Source organism: Podarcis melisellensis (assembly GCF_964234715.1).
Source record: "Podarcis melisellensis genome assembly, chromosome: 3".
Lineage (NCBI taxonomy): Eukaryota > Metazoa > Chordata > Lepidosauria > Squamata > Lacertidae > Podarcis > Podarcis melisellensis.
The window spans coordinates 64718465-64737220 of record NC_138530.1 but is presented as its reverse complement, the minus strand read 5'-3'; the positions used below and the strand labels follow the sequence as shown (position 1 = coordinate 64737220).

Below are 18756 nucleotides of genomic sequence, written 5' to 3'. Positions count from 1 at the left end.
AGCAACTAGATACGTAAGGAGGGGATTTATGGAGCACTCAGCTTCACTGCTGGTAAACATGTTGAATTTCAGAATAATGTCACTGTCAGTGAACTCTTTTGTTGTGTCAAAGCAAACTTTAATTGCTTCATTTACACTCAAGGAAAACATTGCACTCCTGCTACGGTTCTGATTTATCTTTGTTGAAAGACCACATGCAAATCATACCATGGGGTCAAGACAAGCTTCATTTGAATATAAAAGATTAATGTTTTGATTATTGTTTTTCATTGTACACAAGTAAAACGGAAGTACTCCATTCACATTTCTGCAAATTAACCCTGTTAAGCTACTCACCCACCATTTACAATGGCACGTTGTAAAGCTATATTTTATTCTTACTTTTGTGAATTTTGGGCCTGAATCTACCTATTCAAAATAATTGTGTGATACAATTATATTGGGACTTTCCATTTTTAAAGGTGGTGGTGGTGGTTGTGATGTCAGAAACTCTGTGTACTAAGGGTCAAACTGGATGTGACACTAAATGTATCATTAACAACTATGTCAGGTTTCTTAGAAATCTAATAGCTTGTTTGTGGACACCCTTCCCAATTTTTATATGGTCTACAGCACATGGAGAAAGAAAGTTTAAACCTTCCCTCTCCATCTCCATTCCCATGAAAACGTCTCCCTGTGCTACTATTAAGCTTAGAGTTCCCCATGAAGATTCTCCCCATCCTGTGCCTATTATTATTTAAAAAAATTAAAAAGCCATAGACCTGGTTCACATATAACATTGTGAACACTATACCATTAACTATTGCTTGCCTTCTTCCAACAAACTACATGCTGAAGCTATGGTTTGCTGTTGACTTGTGAGCCATGGTTTGTTTTACCTATAGCTTGGTACTACATGTGAACACAGCACCCTTCCTTAACCATATTTATTTCATATTTATTTATTTATTTATTTATTTATATTTAGATACCACCCTTCATCCAAAGATCACAGGGCAGATCGCAGTACAAAAATACATACCATAGTAACAAACAATAACCCCCACCTCAATTCAAAAGGCCATAAATTAGCTAATTAGCCAAAGGCCTGTGATAAGAGGAATGTTCTTGCCTGGCACCTAAAGATATTTAATGAAGGTGCCAGGTGAGCCTCCTTGGGGTGAGCAACCACATAAAAGGCCAATTGTCATGTTGTCACCTTCTAGATCTCTCATGGACGAAGCACATGAAGGGCCTCAACTGATGACTGCAGGATCCAGGCTGGTTCATACATGTAATATAACCTGGAGTCTACCAGAGCATAGACAACAGAGGTAAGGTTATTCCTGTACAGACAGGGGCACATTTGGGTCACCAGCCGAATCTAATGGAAGGTACTCCTTGCCACTGAGACCACCTGAACCACAATTGACAGCAAGGGATCTGGAAGTATGCCCAAACTGCATACCTGCTCATTCAGAGCGAGTATAACCCCATCAAGAGCAGGCAACTTCTCATCCATCTGGTCTAGAAAACCAGTCACTAGTTGTATCAGGATCGAGCTTCATTTTATTGGCTCTCATCCAGTCCATCACTGAGGCAGGACAAGGGTCCAGCACAACCACTGCCACATTTGCAGTAGAAGTAGAGCTGTACAATATACTATCAGCATATTGCTGACGACGTAGTCCAAAACTCTGGATAACCCCATTTGCATGAGAGATAATATGAAACCCTGAGGAAACCCATATTGAAGGCTCCACAAGGCTGAAGAGCACTCCCCAAGCATCACCCTCTGGAAATGACCATGCAAGAAGGACCAGAACCACAGCAAAGTGCCACATGTGCATAACTTGGACAGCTGCTCCAGAAGGATACTATGGCCAATGGTATCATAAGTCTCACAGAGCTACAGTTTCTGAATGAAGCTCAGAGAAGGAGGGAAATAAAGAGAGAGACAAAACGCTTCTTCGTAACAGAAAATGTATCCAGTGCTACTGAGTTGGTTGCATGTTGTACATTTTATGAAAACGGAATAAAAATATTTTAAAAACTAAATGCTTATTTCCTTTTAAAATATAGGTAAAGGTAAAGGTACCCCTGCTCGTACGGGCCAGTCTTGCCAGACTCTAGGGTTGTGCGCTCATCTCAGTCTATAGGCCGGGAGCCAGCTCTGTCTGCAGACACTTCCGGGTCACATGGCCAGCGTGACAAGCTGCATCTGGCGAGCCAGCGCAGCACACGGAACGCCGTTTACCTTCCCGCTGGTAAGCGGTCCCTATTTATCTACTTGCACCCGGGGGTGCTTTTGAACTGCTAGGTTGGCAGGTGCTGGGACCAAATGACGGGAGTGCACCCCGCCGTGGGGATTTGAACCGCCAACCATACGATCGGCAAGTCCTAGGCACTGAGGTTTTACCCACAGCGCCACCCGCGTCCCATATATATTTAATATATTTAAAATATATTAGCAGTTTAAATGGCAACACTGTCACAGAATTGCATAACTGACTAACACAGTTGCCTGCATTCTTGGACTCTCCTTGGATGCACGGATACAGATTCTCCTTTGACTATGGGACTGTCACAATGCTCTTCTGTGCTTCAGAATTCACCACTGGACCACTGGCTGCCAATGATGTATTTGGTGTTATATTTAATGCTGTCTTTGGGAATCTAGCACATCAAAAGCAAGAGTTATGTCCTAGCCTTCCTCCTCATTTTTTCTGAAGTGGAGATTAGCCTTAAATTTTAGCCATGGAAATAAATAGAGCTTTAGACATAAAAGTGAACAGTCCAAAAATATCAGTCTCTTTCTGTGTCAAAACTAATGGTTAGCTACAGATTGTGAGAGTAAGGCTGGGCTAGAGGGAACAAGGAATGAAGGGTTATAGCCTTCTGTTGGATGTTCCACGTAATACTGTAAGTCACCCAAGGTTGCTGGGGAAATCCAGCCAGATGGACGGGGTATAAATAAAATTTTTTATTATTATTATTATTATTATTATTATTATTATTATTATCACCACCACCATTATTATTATTATTATTATTATTATTATTATTATTATTATTATCATTATTGGAACTGGGTTACTGTTTTATGCCCAATATCTAGTTATCTAGCTATGGATGTGTAAAAGACACAACATTCTTCTTACCTTTCTAGGTCCTGGTGTACTGCAAGCACTTTGGGTCGGTACAGTGAGAAAATATGCCTTGGACTCTTCAGCTTTATGGGTTTTAGGAGGTCTGGGAGGTGGATTTGTGGCTTGATTTCCATATTTTCTCATCATGTAATACTCTTCTTCCGTAATCTCTTCCACAATAGACTTTGTTGGGAAACACACAATATCTTCTGCATGTTTGCTCAGCAACTGGAAAGACATATTTAAACGATGCACAGGAGCTTCCCAGATTTCTGTGGGGTTGCTGAAAGTGCTGATTAACAAGTACGAATCTGTTATTTTTTCTTCAAGCTGCAGACATGGTATACCAGCCAAAATATCCTCTTGGATGGAAAGATCCCTTAAGGAGACTTTGACTTTAAATGGAAGACGAAAATATTTGCAAAGCTCCAGAAGTTCATACTGTTTCTTATCATGGACAAGTTCAACAAAGCCCCCTTCCATGCACATTGGAAGAAGTATACTCTTGTGGGTTTCGTTTGGTGATAGAATTTGTTCACAGGCCAAAGCATTCTCTACTTTCTTCTTCCCTGGATCAACAACTTCACTTAGCTGGCACTCTGGAATTAAAAATTGGTTTCCAATAGAAACAGAGGACAACCCTTCATAAGGTGACTCAAAAGCTTTGGTAGCTACAACATGAAGCTTCTCCTTCACACTCCTTGCTATTTCTAGGTCATAGGCAGTTGGAAACTCCCGTGGTCTTCTTTTGAACTTCCCTTTATAGCTGGTAGGAATTAAAAAGTGCCTTTTATAGGAATCACCTTTGATCTCAGATGCTAAGATTCGTGTTGCCTGGCACTTTTTGTAAATGACTATTTCTCTACCAGGACACAAAATATTATACGATTGCTTATTTCTGACAGAGCCTTCAATTACCGCGACAACAATAGGAAATTCATTGCACGTCCTTTCCAAAATATCTTCCATGGACAATGGTTGAAGGAAACTGTGAATATTGTAACAGTCAGTGACGTCTTTGACTTCAACATCTAAATCTGAAAGGAAGTAAACAGTCTCTTTTTGAACTGAAAAGAGAGAAAAAATCAGGTTAACTAATATTGATGTGCAAAGGTCTACTATGTAAAAATACAAATTTCTTCTACATATGCGTTAGTAGTTTCAGGAGGCTCTCAGTGTATTAACTGTATAATTCCTTTAATGATTTCAGCTCAAAACTTATGAGAATGCTGTCATTTTGCAACACTGGTTTCAGGAGTAAGATGTGTGCTTCCTGGAGGAAGGGCCCAAGAGCAAGGTGTGATTGAGTCAAAATGGAGGGAGAAACAGCAACATTTGTGGAGCAGTTCAAGTTGATGTTCCAGCAGAACCAGTGACAGATGGAGTAGCAGAACCAGTGGTTCAATGAAATGAAGCAATTGCAAGCAGGGTACATTTGGAGAGAAAAAGGTGACTCCATGAGAGGTGAGAGCCATGCCTGATGAGATGCTACAACGGGCTAAGAATGACCCAGGAGCCCAGCCTTGAGGCACAAATACAGGGGTGCCAACTTGCATAAAATACAGTTGTACCTCGGGTTAAGTACTTAATTCGTTCCCGAGGTCCGTTCTTAACCTGAAACTGTTCTTAACCTGAAGGACCACTTTAGCTAATGGGGCCTCCTGCTGCCACCGCGCCGCCGGAGCATGATTTCTGTTCTCATCCTGAAGCAAAGTTCTTAACCTGAAGCACTATTTCTGGGTTAGCGGAGTCTGTAACCTGAAATATATGTAACCTGAAGCATATGTAACCAGAGGTACCACTGTATTGGGGCAGGTACCCCACCCTGCATTATGAATCACATGACATAGCATCCCCCCCATTTGAGTGACAATGCCCATCAACGTTGGGGGGCCTCAAGTATTTTTAGGGGGGCAGAAGGGACCTTGTCCCCTAGGATTTGACTCCTATGCACCCATATGGAAGGGGTGGGCACAGTGCCAGATTAAACCCTGTGGCAGATTAAATCCTAGGCAGTCGAAATCTCGGGTTGGGGGGGGGTCGTGCATGTGTTCTAGTGGGATAACACTAGAAAACTTGATTGTAATTTTCTTTCAAGATCAAATCAATATTATTTTGATCTGTTGTCTTGGGGCCCCTAAAAGGCTGGTGCCTACTCTGCCTGTTTGATAATCTGGCACTGGGTGGCCAAAGCGATTCAGAGTGGCAGCTCAGGGGCTTAGACTGCAAAGGGATGCAGTCAGTTGCTGAAGGCAAGGGGCAAGATGACACATCAGAGAAGGATGGGCTGCCTAGAACCAAGGAGCTTCTGATTGATTTTGCCACTCTGCTGTGGGAGAGCAGGATGAATTGAAGTTTGGTGCCTACTGAATCAGTGCCTGTGGAGGTGCCAGGGAAAAGGGATGCAGCAGGAAGAACTGGAGGTGTGAGAGAACATGCAGGAAAATCTGAGAGCATGTCTGCATGTGGAGCAGCAGCCAGTGCTGGTGGTAAAGGCACCAAAGGAGCAGCCAAAAGAGAAGCAAGCTTCTGCTGAATTGGGTGAGATAAACTGCTCAAGATGGTCTTGTGGGGTGGGGACAAGTCCCAATATTGGGGGCAGTCCTTAAGCAGGCTCCAGCAGCCAGGGTCATGGGTTTGGGGGGCAACTAAAAATGGTTGCTAGACAGTGGATTTAGCAAAGTGTTAAAATAAAATGAATAATAAATAATAATAATAATAATAAATTTATACCCTGCCCATCTGGCTGGGTTTTCCCAACAAAATATTCAAATACAATAGTCCAAACCAGCTTCCTGTATTCAGGAAATCACCTGGAGATCAGCCATTTACCAAAGACAAAGACAAAGGGAAGGTAATGAGCCATTAGAAAAGCCAGGTGGGAAATTGAGCTTTGAGTTAGTGAGCCCACTCTAAGCAACATTGCTGAGGCTTACAAGACTGGCATGGTTATTGCACTTGGGTTGATGTGAAGAAGTAGCATTGCTGCTTTGGATATCAGCTAAAAATTGATTAGTCCCTCTTAACAGCAGCTGTTTTATTTACAGAATGTGTGCCATGTCTGATACAGCCATCTCATGCGTATATATAGTATTTCAAAGAAAATGTGGGAATCCATTTTTCACAGTTCAGAAAGCAAATCGCTATCACATGAAAGTGAGTTGCTTCTAAACAGCACATTGTAGAAGTTGTTTAGAAAATATTCTCTGTGATTTCCATGTTGAATGCACAGTGAAACACATGGATATTATTGGAAATAGGAAAGTTAGCGAAGCGTATGTTAGGACACAGGGCTGTGAAACAATATTATTGTATCTGACAAATAGCTGAAACTTAAATTTAAGGCCTAGGCCCTGCTTCTCAACTTTGGTGAAAAGCTGAATAAAAACCTTGATCTAAAACCAGAATTGCATATTTATAAACCTTTGGGCTCTGTGAAGCAAACCAGTGTCTTCAAAAACCCACTTCCTTCCCCTCCTGAAACTCTCTGGATGTGTGTGTGTGCCTCTTTCCTGTTGACATCTTTCAGTCACCATGGCCTAGACTGTGTTGTAGGCAAACTGAATACTGCTGTTCTGTTAATGTCTTGGTTCCTCTGCCTGATTTCCTGACTCAGAAAGACATAATTTATGGGAGCTGTTCTACATCAGGATGAATGCAAGTCAGAGACCTTTTGTTGCCTGAGGCATCCCAACCACCACATTCCACATTTAAAAGCCAACCAGACAGACAGCTGGATCTTACTTCAACACATGGGATGTGAAATATACTCAGAGTCGCAAAGTGATTTCATGCTCTTTATTCAGCTCATAGTGGTGAGAAGGAATGAATGAAAGTCCCCTCAAAGTATCTGCTTTATATACATTATTTACACAATGGGCTGCACATGATTGGCTAATTCCAGAATTCTACTGTAAGCCAATCAGGTTGTGGATTCAATTCTATCTGGAGAATGATTGGGTGGTTCCTGCCAACCCATCATACTGCTGCATTGTTCTAGGACCAATCAGACTGCTGCATTCTGAATCCTATTGTTCTAGGACCAATCAGACTGCTGCATTTTGGATCCTATTGTTCTAGGACCAATCAGACTGCTGCAGTTTGGATCCTATTCAACTCAGTACATAACAGGATGGAACAGTGCTTCCCACCACATCTGAGAGCAGCAGAAAAGCCTGATGGATGGATCTTAAAATGCTGGCGGGCGGCAGCGCTGCTGCCCGCCAGCATTTAAAAAAACCCTGGGACAGCGGAGAAGTCCTCTGCTGTCCCGGGTATTTTTAAAATGCTGGGGGTGGGAAGAAAAGCCCTTGTCCCCCCCCCAGCCTTCAGAAGAGGTCGGGGGACAGACTGTCCCCAGACCTGGTCTGAAGGCGATTTCCATAGGAACGCATTGATTGATTTTCAGTGCATTCCTATGGGAAACCGTGCTTCGCAAGATGAAAGACTCGCAAGACGAAAAAACTTGCGGAACGAATTAATTTCGTCTTGCGAGGCACCACTGTATGTGGACCAGGACAGTGAAGCCTGCAGCATGGAATGGAGAAATGCCTAATAGAATGATGTCAGGATGTCCTTCACATTATGGATCAATGTTCAACGTCATGTTCAACGTCATGTTCAACATGTTCAACGTCACCTGAACTTGGTGCCTTAAAGGAAGCAAGTGAGGCATACAGCAGTTATTCAGCCTACGTGACAGCACCTTTCAGGAATGATACAGGAACAAGTTTTCCTATATATTTTCTCTACATCATAGGTTCTCCCTTTTCTTCCTTGTGCACCTTTATTTACAACTCCACATCCACCCTCTATGTTTCCATATTATTTGGAGAACTGTGGCTCTTATGATCCCCACCAATACATAAGAACAGCCTTCTGGGCAGCCCATCATATCACTCTATCTACCTGTGACTCCCAGCAATTGTTATCCAGAGGCACAATGCCTCTGACAGTGAAGGTAGCCATTGACAGGCTCCATGAATTTGTCTATAAGAAAATATCTAAAAGAAAACTCTTAGCACCAAAGCTCAAGGTTAAACACAGAAAAGGGCAAAAGAGGGTGGGGAAAAGCTACACAGAGGGAACTATAAAAGAATGAGCACCAAGGAGAATGAGAGAATCTTTTCTGAGAGCATAAGAAAGTCACTTTAAAAGATCCATAGAATGCCTGAGATTTTTTTTTTAATACCCTACTTATATCTACTTCAGACATTTAATTTTTTAAAATAAAAATAGACCTTTGTTACATGTTCAAAAAGGACTTGTCCCCATTGGGTTAAGAAAAAGAAGGTGGGAGGGATTTTCACATCACTGCTCTCCACCCCCCAAATGAACAAAGGATCAAAGTAAGCCATAAAACCATCATTTATTCAAATTGTTTTAGGTCTATCAGGGGGAAGACTAGGTTAGAACTCTTTTCCCTGACATCTAGTTTTTCATTCTCAGCACAAACTTTTGCAGTTTTCCGGTTTTGTGCAAATCCAAGGAATCAAAAGATATATAAGGCTAAGCTCCTCCATTCAGGAGCACACCTGAAATAGTTAAGATCATGCCTGGAAAATAAATGAAAGCAATTGTAAATTATCAATACTGTACAAACTTTCCAGATTGCTCTGTAATATGTGGTGCAGAATTTTAAAATGTGGTTTACTTGTGCAGTTTTCTGGTTTTGTGCAAATCTGAGGGTTATGCTCTTCCATTCAGGAGAGCACAGAAATAGTTAAGAGCATAGCCAGAAAAGAAACAAAAGCACTTTAAGGGAAGTAGCAGGAAGTAATGATTGATCCACCCACCTAAAAAGACCAAAACAAATTGTCTGAGACCTTGAGTGAAGAATTTGCAGCCTAATTTCCGCCACGTTGTTGGACTATCCCAATATCAGGTATTTACAGGGCAGAAGCATCAAGACTGATGCTCTTTGAAGGTAACGTTGAATGGTCCATGCAAATTAAGTGAGAATGCAAACAGCTCCAAACACACAGTAAATTCTGATATGGTAAATTCAGAAGCTGTATACAAACCATAGCTTTAAAGCACATTTCCTGGGAGCAGTGGTTTATCCCCTACAAAGCTCCAATTTCCAGAGCTCCAATTTCCAGCACTCTACAGTTCTCAGGATATTTTGAGGGAACTGCAAACAACATCTGAAACTGATCTGTAAATCTTTCAGTTTCAATTTTGAGTATGTTGTTAATCAGGCCGAGATAGTTGACAAAGACAGTAATTAACTTACATTTCATCACTGCTTGTACTTCATATATTGGTGTCAGAGCAATGCAGCCATCAAAATCCACGGGAAGCAAGCTGGTAGAGTTCCTAGCTTTGCAGATATGAGTAAATGTCACTCTCCGACTTCTGCTCTTTGGGATTTTCCATTTGGCAATCTCTTTCAGGGTATAAGTCTGGTCATCTTCCCATTCATAGAAATCACCTTCTTGTGAAATTGGCAATACAAAGGCATGGATTTGGCCATCCCTCATTAATCTACAGTGTACGGTCAATATCCCATTGCTGACTTCCACAGAGTTGAATATGATCTTCTCACCCCGTTTGATGGTCAGGTTTTCTACTTTTATATCCTTAGAGCAAAAGAAGCAGGGATGTTGCAGCTGTGTTGATCCAATCAAAACTTTTTTCACAATTTCTTCAATGCTAACATATGGTGTTTTATCAGCCACTATCCTGCAAAGACCTTCAAAAGAACATTTTTATTCAAGAAAGGTGCCTTGAAGTGATACAAACATAAAAAAGTATCCAATACGTAACATTTGTAGTTATAATTTCATTGGTACCCAAGAATGGGGGCATTGGTTTGGGGATGAAAACAAATTCATAAAATAATAACCTCGTAAAATGTTTGCAGTTCAAATTGCTAACATAATCATAGGTATCATCTGAACTCAGGATGTTTGTATAAAACCAGGGAAATGACATTTTAAAAATGATAATTACCTTTCAAAGAGCCATCTGTATTATTTCTCCTTTTATTTGTACAGAAATATGTATGTCATTTGTGTAAGCGTGTCTACTTCTCTGTGTGTGAATAATTTGTGCCAAGGAAGAAAAAAGTGGATTGTAGCACATTTTCATGTGTGTGTGTTTTTTAATTGTATCTAGCAGAGAAAAAACTTGGTAATCTATGTACGTATGTGTAAGTATATACTGGTAATCTTTCATCCCCGGGGTCGGATTTAGGTTTGATGAGACCCTGAGCTACTGAAGGTAATGGGTCCTTTTACTGAAGGTAATGGGTCCAGCTGTCCTTTGTCAACAATAAATTGTTGCTGTTTTTTATGTTGAATATATGCTATATGGTCATTTATGGACCTAATAGGTATCTGAAGCCATTTGCCACTGTTGCTGCATGTAGGTTTTATTCTATTTGTTTTTTATCTTATATTTTGGAAATATACATCCAGTTTTTTCCCCTTTACATTTTTTAGGGGGCCCCAAGAGAGTGGGACCCTAAGCTATATATCTTTAGTTGTTTTCTTGGGTGCTAAAGTAGTCAGTCCTTCTCTCCCCCGCCCCCCTTCCCTTGTTTGATGGCCTGCGGAAAGGGAAGCGCTTTGATGGGAGGCAATGGTGAGTGACAAGTGTTTGGTGGGTTATGGGTACTCTGATTGCAGCAATGGCTCAGAAGAGAGCTGAGCCAGTTTTCCCTGATTGTTAGAAGGAAAACAGATACTAGCTTTGGGATTCAGCAAAATAATTGTGTTAGCATAAGAAGACTCTTCCCCCCTGTACACGCCCTGCTCCAGATGGTTGGATGAACCCACAGAACAAATTTCAGGGGTGCATGTTGGGGGGGGAGAGATGGGGATAAAGTTCCATTGCAAAAATAGAAGTCCTTGTGCTGTTGTAACAGTTTGCTTAGTGATATGAAGAATACAACCCATAGCTTTCGGGAGCATGCAACAGTACTGGCAGATTAAAGTCTAAGAGTCATATTAATTATTCTTTTAACAGGCACTATATTAATTTGCATACTCAGATCTAATACAGAAGTAAAAAAAAAAAGTGGGGAGAAGAAAATGATGGATAGCCAAACTACTAGCATGAATTCTGTGCTTAGGCAGTAGACCCACCTGGTTGTTCAGCTCTAATTGCAACATTGAAATATTACTAGATACAGCAGCTTCTGCAACTGCAGTACCTAAAGGGCATCTTTATTTCCATGTTAATCATACCCATTGGGATTGTTTTGTTAAAGCTATAACAGAAAGAAAATGTTCAGTACATATGTACATTTGGGTAGAGTGGTTTTCTCTTAGAGGATGATTCAAAGGGAAGTTTAGAGAACATAGCAGTGGGATTTAATTTAGCTGTGCAATTAAGCTATAACTTATGACTCAGCTGCACCATAACATTTCTTTTGAAGCATCTCTAACTGGAATTGCATGTTGCAGAGAAGCTGACACTGAATGCACCCATTTCTTGTCTTCTCTCTGTTACAAATGGTAGAAAAGCTACTCTGGACTACATACATAGGAAGATGAAAAAATGGCAGTGTGATAATGACCTGTATTTTATTGCATTACACATCTCATAAAGGCAGAGAAAGGTGGAAGATGCAGGTGATTTTAATGCCAACATATTTTGCTTAGCATGTAGTTCAATCAGTATACTGTTGAAATTATAAGAAGTTTATTTGTTTTTGTAATGCGCCATTTGTGTAGAGTTATGGTTGGGTTATTGGTTTAACTTTTTGTTGCACTTACATTTTGTGATTTTTATTATTTTGGTGTACAGCACTTCATGCATCATGCATGAAAAAAGAAACAAATAGCCCATGGTTTCCCCTATTTGTAAAGGATAATTTTGGACAACATTAAATGAAACAACGTGCGTTAATCAAGTAGAGCCTTGGGTGATTAATTCATGGGGATCAGTTTTAATCAATAAGTGGTTCAAACTGAGGGAAGCCTTGTTTATTTTATGATATGGGACATTTGACTGTACAGGTCATGAAATGATCTATTATACAAACTTGTTTTGCTTTAGTGTGTTGTTGTTTTTTTACTTCAGAGACATAATTGTGCACATTTTGTCCATCTCTGATGTAAGATTGAGTAGAAAGTACCACTAATTGAAGTACCTTCATTATAACCTCAAGCACGTTGCAAATGAAACATACTGCAATAGGTACTACAGAAGTGTCTAATTCTGTTTTTATTTACTTTTTTGGTTTCCTTATCTAACCAGAAAATATTCAAACTTTACCTGGAAAATGTAAAGGTAGCTCAACTGTAGTGGAGCAGAAGCTAGCATCATCTTCACTTTCACAGTTGCTTGCCAGGACTTTCTTAACTTTTAATCCAACAACTTTAATCACGTCTCCAGTTGACAAGCAGCATTCATGCCCACACTTTTCATAAATCGAACCTAAAGGAGAACATAAAGATAAACACAAATGTTTTATGGATTGTTCATGGCAGTTTACAAGCATTCTTTGTTACTCTTCCCCTCCTAGATTCCCGGTTGTTTGGTTTACACCGAAGGCACTTGCAGCCCATCTCCCCTTTTGGGTTGGATTAAATCACATACCAGCAATTATATGAGACTGCGAGGTCTTGTGCAGCAAACCTGCTACTTCAAAAGATGCTACTTTTGTTTTTTTGTATTTTATTGATTTTTCAAATGTAAAACAATAAGATCAATTTCTAATAAGCAACAATTAAGTCAGCGTACAGAGCCTTGACAAGAAAAATGGAACATTAGCAGAAAGTTCCATCACTTACGTTCTGATAAAAGTAATCAAATAAATACCTAATTCCATAATATTTCTTGTTACTATGTTCAAAGATCTAACTTTTTGTGATAAGGAAAGTGGCAGGAAAATGTACTAGAAAGTGTGGGTTAACATTTGCTTGAACACGACATCATCCTGGCAAACAAATTGGGATGAATGCGCAATAAATAGGGCACCTAGAAGTACCCATGAATATCAAGGTAAGTTAGAACAGAAATGACGTTTCGAAACTTGCTAGTAGTCCATCTTCTTAGTTCTGAAAGTGTGAGGTGGACCTCAGAGGAGAGAAAGTGCAAGCTTCTCCAACATATTTTCTTCAGTGTAGCTAGTATCTAATTCAGAATTAGAACTATTTATCCACACAACCTGCTTCCAGTCCATTTCCTTTCTTCTCTTCATCATGGATGTAGGAACCACATATTTTTAGCCAAAGTGCTACATGTTTTCTCCAAGTTTGCTTGATTTCTGGGGTTTTTTGAATTTGTTCTATGGTATAAGAACATTAGAAGAGCCCTGCTAGATCAAGATACAGGCCCATCTTGTTCACCATCGTGTTCTCACTGGGGCAAAGCAGATGCACAATAAACCCTGCAAGCAGGACCAGGAACTTGGGTTCCTCCCCTATGGCTTAAGAACCATTGACCCAGTAAGATAGAAGTGAAGCAAAAACAGATGCATCCACACATAACACTGCAACCTCCAATAGGGAATCAGTCTCTAACTGCTGCTAAACAGATGAGTGCTGATTGGAGTAAGTAAAAAATGGTGGTAGGCTGGTGGAGGTGGGGTGAGTGAAACGCCCCCTAAGCCATTGTCTGTAGCACTGGTTTTATCACTTGTGATGTGTGTTATAAGTATTCCTCATCTTCAAAGGGCATTTTGTCGTGCATCTCAGAAGCTACCGTACATCCTGTTATTCTGTTTCTGTTGCCTTGTACTCTGCTATGCTGAATGATCTCACGGTATTTGTCAAGGCCTGATCAGTCATGAACAGGCTACCTCCAAAGCTGGTGGATTCTCCTTCACTTGAGGTTTTTAAGCAGGGGTTGGATTGCCATCTGTCTAGAATTCTTTCATTGTGATTCCTGCATTGCAGGAAGTTGGGCTAGATGACCCTTGGGTCCCTTCCAGCTCCACAATTCCATGTGCCATTCAACGCAGACAATCCTTGTCCATGCCACTTTGCCTGCTGGCAAACATTTTGGAATGGTATGCTCTGTGACAAGTGGTATCAATGAACTGAATAAATATTCTTGTCCGTTAATCATCTGCATCATCTAAATAAGCTGATTCTCAGAAGATGCAATATGACAGGCTTCTGGGAAAGTTTAAGGTTAAGCATCACTTGTCACCAGATGCACAGCCAGGGCTCCAGCCAATTGCCTTCCTCTTAGGTTCCTTCCCTCCTCCTAAGTTGTGAGGAGTTAAGTCTCCAGGTCAAGAGGTTAATCATGTCTCAGCTGTTTCTTCTCTGCTTTCTCAGGCCAGGGAGGAGAAGTTGCTTGTCTTGCTTGCTGGCAGGCCCTGTTGACTGGTGCTCCAATTCTGCCTCTAAGCAGGTGAGAAACGCAGGGTCCAGCAGAGAAGGCCTCTCCTCCTCCCAGAGGGGAGGGGCTGTTAGCCGGAGCAGCCTCCCGCAGGGGCAGGGAGGCATATTTGGCTCCTGATTGCTTCTGCTGCTGCGGCCAAGCCTTCCAGCCAACCAATAGGGCTGGCTGGTGGACGGGGCTAGCCACGTTTAAGCAGCTGTGGCAGCGCTCAGCTCCCTAATTTTTTTTATTAAAAAAACAACACAACAAAATAGTTTAAGAAACACAAACTTCCTGACATCCTAGAGTGTACAGAGTTTTGGGTTATGAACCTTTTTTCTTTAAGCCTGTGAAAAGTAAGTAGTCAAAACAACCCATTAGCAGGTAATACTCAATGCAACTCATGGCATATGTGTGGGTAGAAAGCCATTTAGCAGCTTCTCATATAAATGGACCATTTTTATCTATTCCAGGTGGGTGATAGGAAACACCGCCACTGCTGTCCACAACATTCCAATTGCCTTTATGCTACCTGTAGCAGAAAGACAGGAGCAACCTGGACTGAGCCTGCCCAGAAGTTCTTTTCCCTGCCTACTTTCCCTAGAATGCAAGGGAAAGTCTGGAATGTTCTTTGCAGACACACTTAGATCTCTCTGAGGTGTTTCAAGAGTGGAAAGTAGGGAAAGGATTGGCAAGAGGCACATGGTTTCAGTGGGTACTTGCACATGCCTAGAAAGGTGAAGAGTGGGCAGAGTTCAGTCTTGCAAGATTTGTTTTGTTTCTTCCTAGAATCCTGAGAGTCACCAGAAGCAGTCAGTTGCAAAAGAGTGCTGGAATTTGTCTTGAGTGCCAGACCTGAGCTCCCAGTTGCCATTGTTAAACAACAGGGAGTCGGGAATCCTTGCCAATCTACTTCAAATCACCCAAAAGTCGATCAGGAAATCCTGAATTACCAGTTCCTGGCATGGTAATGACTTAGAAGGAAATGACTTACGTATAAGGGAAATAACACCTTTTGCCACAAGTGAAGAGATTTGCAAACAGCGCTTCTTCAAGGCAAGCAGAAGTTTCCAACTTGAGGGAAGCTACAGTAATCTGTGTCAAGGGCAATGGTACTTACTGAAAATGAATGTTGTTGGTCTCAAGAAAGAATGGAGTGTGTTACTAGGGGTCAAGTCAAACTACCATGATAGAAGCACTGAAGTGACCTCCCTGGGGCACAAGCTTGGGCAGTGTGTATGGTGGTTCTGAGCTACCCACACAACAAGAACCCCCTTCTGACATTGCTGATGTGGTCCAAAGGAAAGCAGAGCAATATGTTTGCCACCAGCTTGGCTGCAGGAGTTGCCAGGAGGAGGCATAACAAGATGCCACCCTTAGGACTCCACTCAGGATTTATGTAGGGTTTACTCCTAAGCCTTTGCTTTTAAGGTGGCAAAGGTTCACGCTCTGTCCCTGTTAACTCCTTTCTCCCATCATAATCAGCAGGCATAAGAGTGGAAGGCGATGCCATGGAGTGGGAACTGTTTTCAGCTAAATGGCCACTTCCCCTTGTGGAAAACCTTATTGGGGTCATAGGTAAAAAAAGAAAAAGGTAAAGGACACATGGATGGTTAAGTCCAGCCAAAGATGACTATGGGGTTGTGGCGCTCATCTCGCTTTCAGGCTGAGGGAGCCGGCGTTTGTCCACAGACACCTTTCCGGGTCATGTGGCCAGCATGACTAAACTGCTTCTGGTGGAATGGAACACCGTGATGGAAGCCAGAGCATACAGAAACACTGTTTACCTATTTATCTACTTGCACTGGCATGCTTTCATACTGCTAGGTTGGCAGGAGTTGGGACAGAGCAATGGGAGCTCACCATGTCGTGGGGATTTGAACTGCTGACCTTCTGATCGGCAAGCCCAAAAGGCATGTTCAAAGTCTGTTTCGGGGGCCTAATCCAGCCCCTTTGGAAGTTTATGGGATAAAATCCTAAAAAAACCCTCAACAACTTCAACCTTAAAAAAAGCTCAATAATTTCAATCCTTAAAAAAGTGCAACAACTTTGGTTGGCCCTTTGGTCGGCCCTCACGGCTCTTCACTTCATCAAATCTGACCCTCTTTGAAAAAAGTTTGGACACCACTGGCTTAGTGGTTTAGACCACAGCACCACCTGCATCCCTGCTATTGAGGCCATATTCCAGTGGTGGTGGGGCAGATCAAAAGGGGTAGGCTGTATCAGGAGTCGATTCTTACTATTTTGTATTTCAGCCTCGCAAAATCAGAGGTTTCGACACCACCCCCACCTTACATATATTTATGAAATAATTGGGACCTGAATTTCCCTGTTTTCTTCTTTACCTCTTTTTCTCTTTTGTATTCTGTCTATCACCCGCATGTTACTCCACCCTATATATGTGCTTATTTATAACCTGCAAAAATTTCCTACATGCATACATACTGCAGATGCGTTTACAGAGCCTCATCAGTGATCCTGCCGATTCAGGAATGTCTATTAGACTGTATGCCATTATTTTACATTTTAAACTGCCTTGAGTGCAGAATTGACATATTGCCCATTACCACATGTGTGGTAAGTAAATACAAATGACATTACTTATGGAAATGTAGCCCATCTTCTCAAGTGTGGTACAGAATGTCCTGGATCAAGCTATTCATTTCAGTCAAGAAACAAAGTAATTTGAGCCGCCTGTAATCAAGTCATTTCCCTGGTATTGCTGACAAGGAGTGAGATCAAGTGACTTCTAAGATAACCCCTCATTTCCAGCAATACGTTAGGGTCTCTGCAATGCATGTAAGAATCAAAAGCACATTGCCGGAGTAGATTATGCTATGCACCATATTTCATAGTGTATGCAGAGAATAAAATGTAATGCATTCCTCATTGTCATCATGCAAAATTTCCTGTGTTTTTCTTCACAAAGAAAGCATGAAATCCATCAAAGACATAAAGGTAATTAAGCAGAAATACTGATTCTTCCTTTCAACTGAAGAAAGATGTTGCATACTCATCTTAGAGGAAACTGGAATAATGCAGTCTATTTACTAGGATCAAACAATGCCCCTGAAGGCTGGAATTAAAGAACTTGGATGCCTTTGAATCCACCTTTTTGAGATTGCTACTTTGTTCAATAAGAACTACATTTATATCCCTTTACAACCTCTTTCCTGGTTTTTTAAAAACAAATCCACATTAGCCACTGCTGTGATCACATCAAAGCAACCAAACAGTTAGTTCAATAGCTTTTCCCTCTGATTCTTCTAAAATGTTAAATGGGTGCGGGGTGGGAGAGAGAAATATTATGGTGGTTTCTTTTTATGAGATTTTCCTGTCATTAAGTCTCCCAGTAATATTTTACTTTACCTGAAAGATAACGCTTTAAATTTTAGATAGTTTGTAAACTACATGAGAGGAAACAAGTTGTGCCTTCTATCACTGCATTATGACAGAATGATTGAGGTAAATATAAACAAGTGAAAACAATGGGTTTTAAAATACATTTATTTAATGCTCCTTTTAGTCTGAGAAGATGTACTTTTCCAATGCAGGGATCTTTTAAGTAAAGCTATAGATTATCATTTTTAAAGCACTCATAGTGCAATTTTTCATGTTTACTCAGAAGTAACTTCCATTGAATTCAACCCCTGAAGAAGGATCATCCTCAAAACTAGAGTGTAAAATACTAAAGTTACCATCCAGTTTACAGCTGCATGATGATGATTTATTCTCCTGTTTACATCCAGTGTGCTCCCACCCCACATTTTGTAGTGGCCCCCATCTGATACTCAAACTGGGAGTCACAGGTACCAACCCAACCCTCAACATTGTCTGATTCACTCCAAACTGGTGCCAAGGTTTTGCAGTCATTTGGCAGCATCTCTCCCCCCCCCCCCAAACAAAAACCCTCAGTAATTTATGCTCAAGGATCATAGGTATCTGTCCAAAACCCAACATTATCTGATTCACTCCAACATTTGGGGTTTTTGCAGTTAACAGGTTTCCTGTGATGTTCTTAAATCCTGCAAAGGGGCCCCATCTTTTATCCCTTAATAAAACATTCACTGCGGCAATGCTAGAGCTGCAGGGGTCTTCCTCCAAGCCCCCAGAACCAGAGTAGGTGGTAGCAGTGCAGCTTGGACTCCCCTCCCCTCACATCCCCGTTCCCCATCAGCTCAAGGACAGTGGCCTTTTAAACAAAAAGGGAAATCTCTGAAACCTTGACACCTGCATGGCTCAGGGGCTTCATGAATCCCAGCTGCTGTATATTGCATTTACTTTCTAACACCAACACCTGCTGCTGTGTCTTCTGCAGCTTGTTCCTTGCTATTTCTCCACTCCT

The 18756-nt window shown here is 41.3% G+C and overlaps 1 protein-coding gene and 1 long non-coding RNA gene across 2 annotated transcripts in view; one reads left to right on the top strand and one right to left on the bottom strand.

The window, feature by feature from the left end:
- Positions 1–15236, top strand: part of LOC309367682 — a 32942-nt gene extending 17706 nt beyond the window's left edge. The window contains exon 3 of the long non-coding RNA XR_014167275.1: positions 14375–15236. This is a non-coding gene — a long non-coding RNA (uncharacterized lncRNA). The remainder of the gene's footprint in view (positions 1–14374) is intronic.
- Positions 1–18756, bottom strand: part of THEMIS (thymocyte selection associated) — a 59549-nt gene that overhangs the window by 34339 nt on the left and 6454 nt on the right. The window contains exons 2-4 of the mRNA XM_081907144.1: positions 12354–12515; positions 9364–9822; positions 3141–4195 (exon numbers count right to left, since the gene is read on the bottom strand). Of these exons, the coding sequence (XP_081763270.1) occupies positions 3141–4195; positions 9364–9822; positions 12354–12515 (1676 nt within the window). The remainder of the gene's footprint in view (positions 1–3140; positions 4196–9363; positions 9823–12353; positions 12516–18756) is intronic.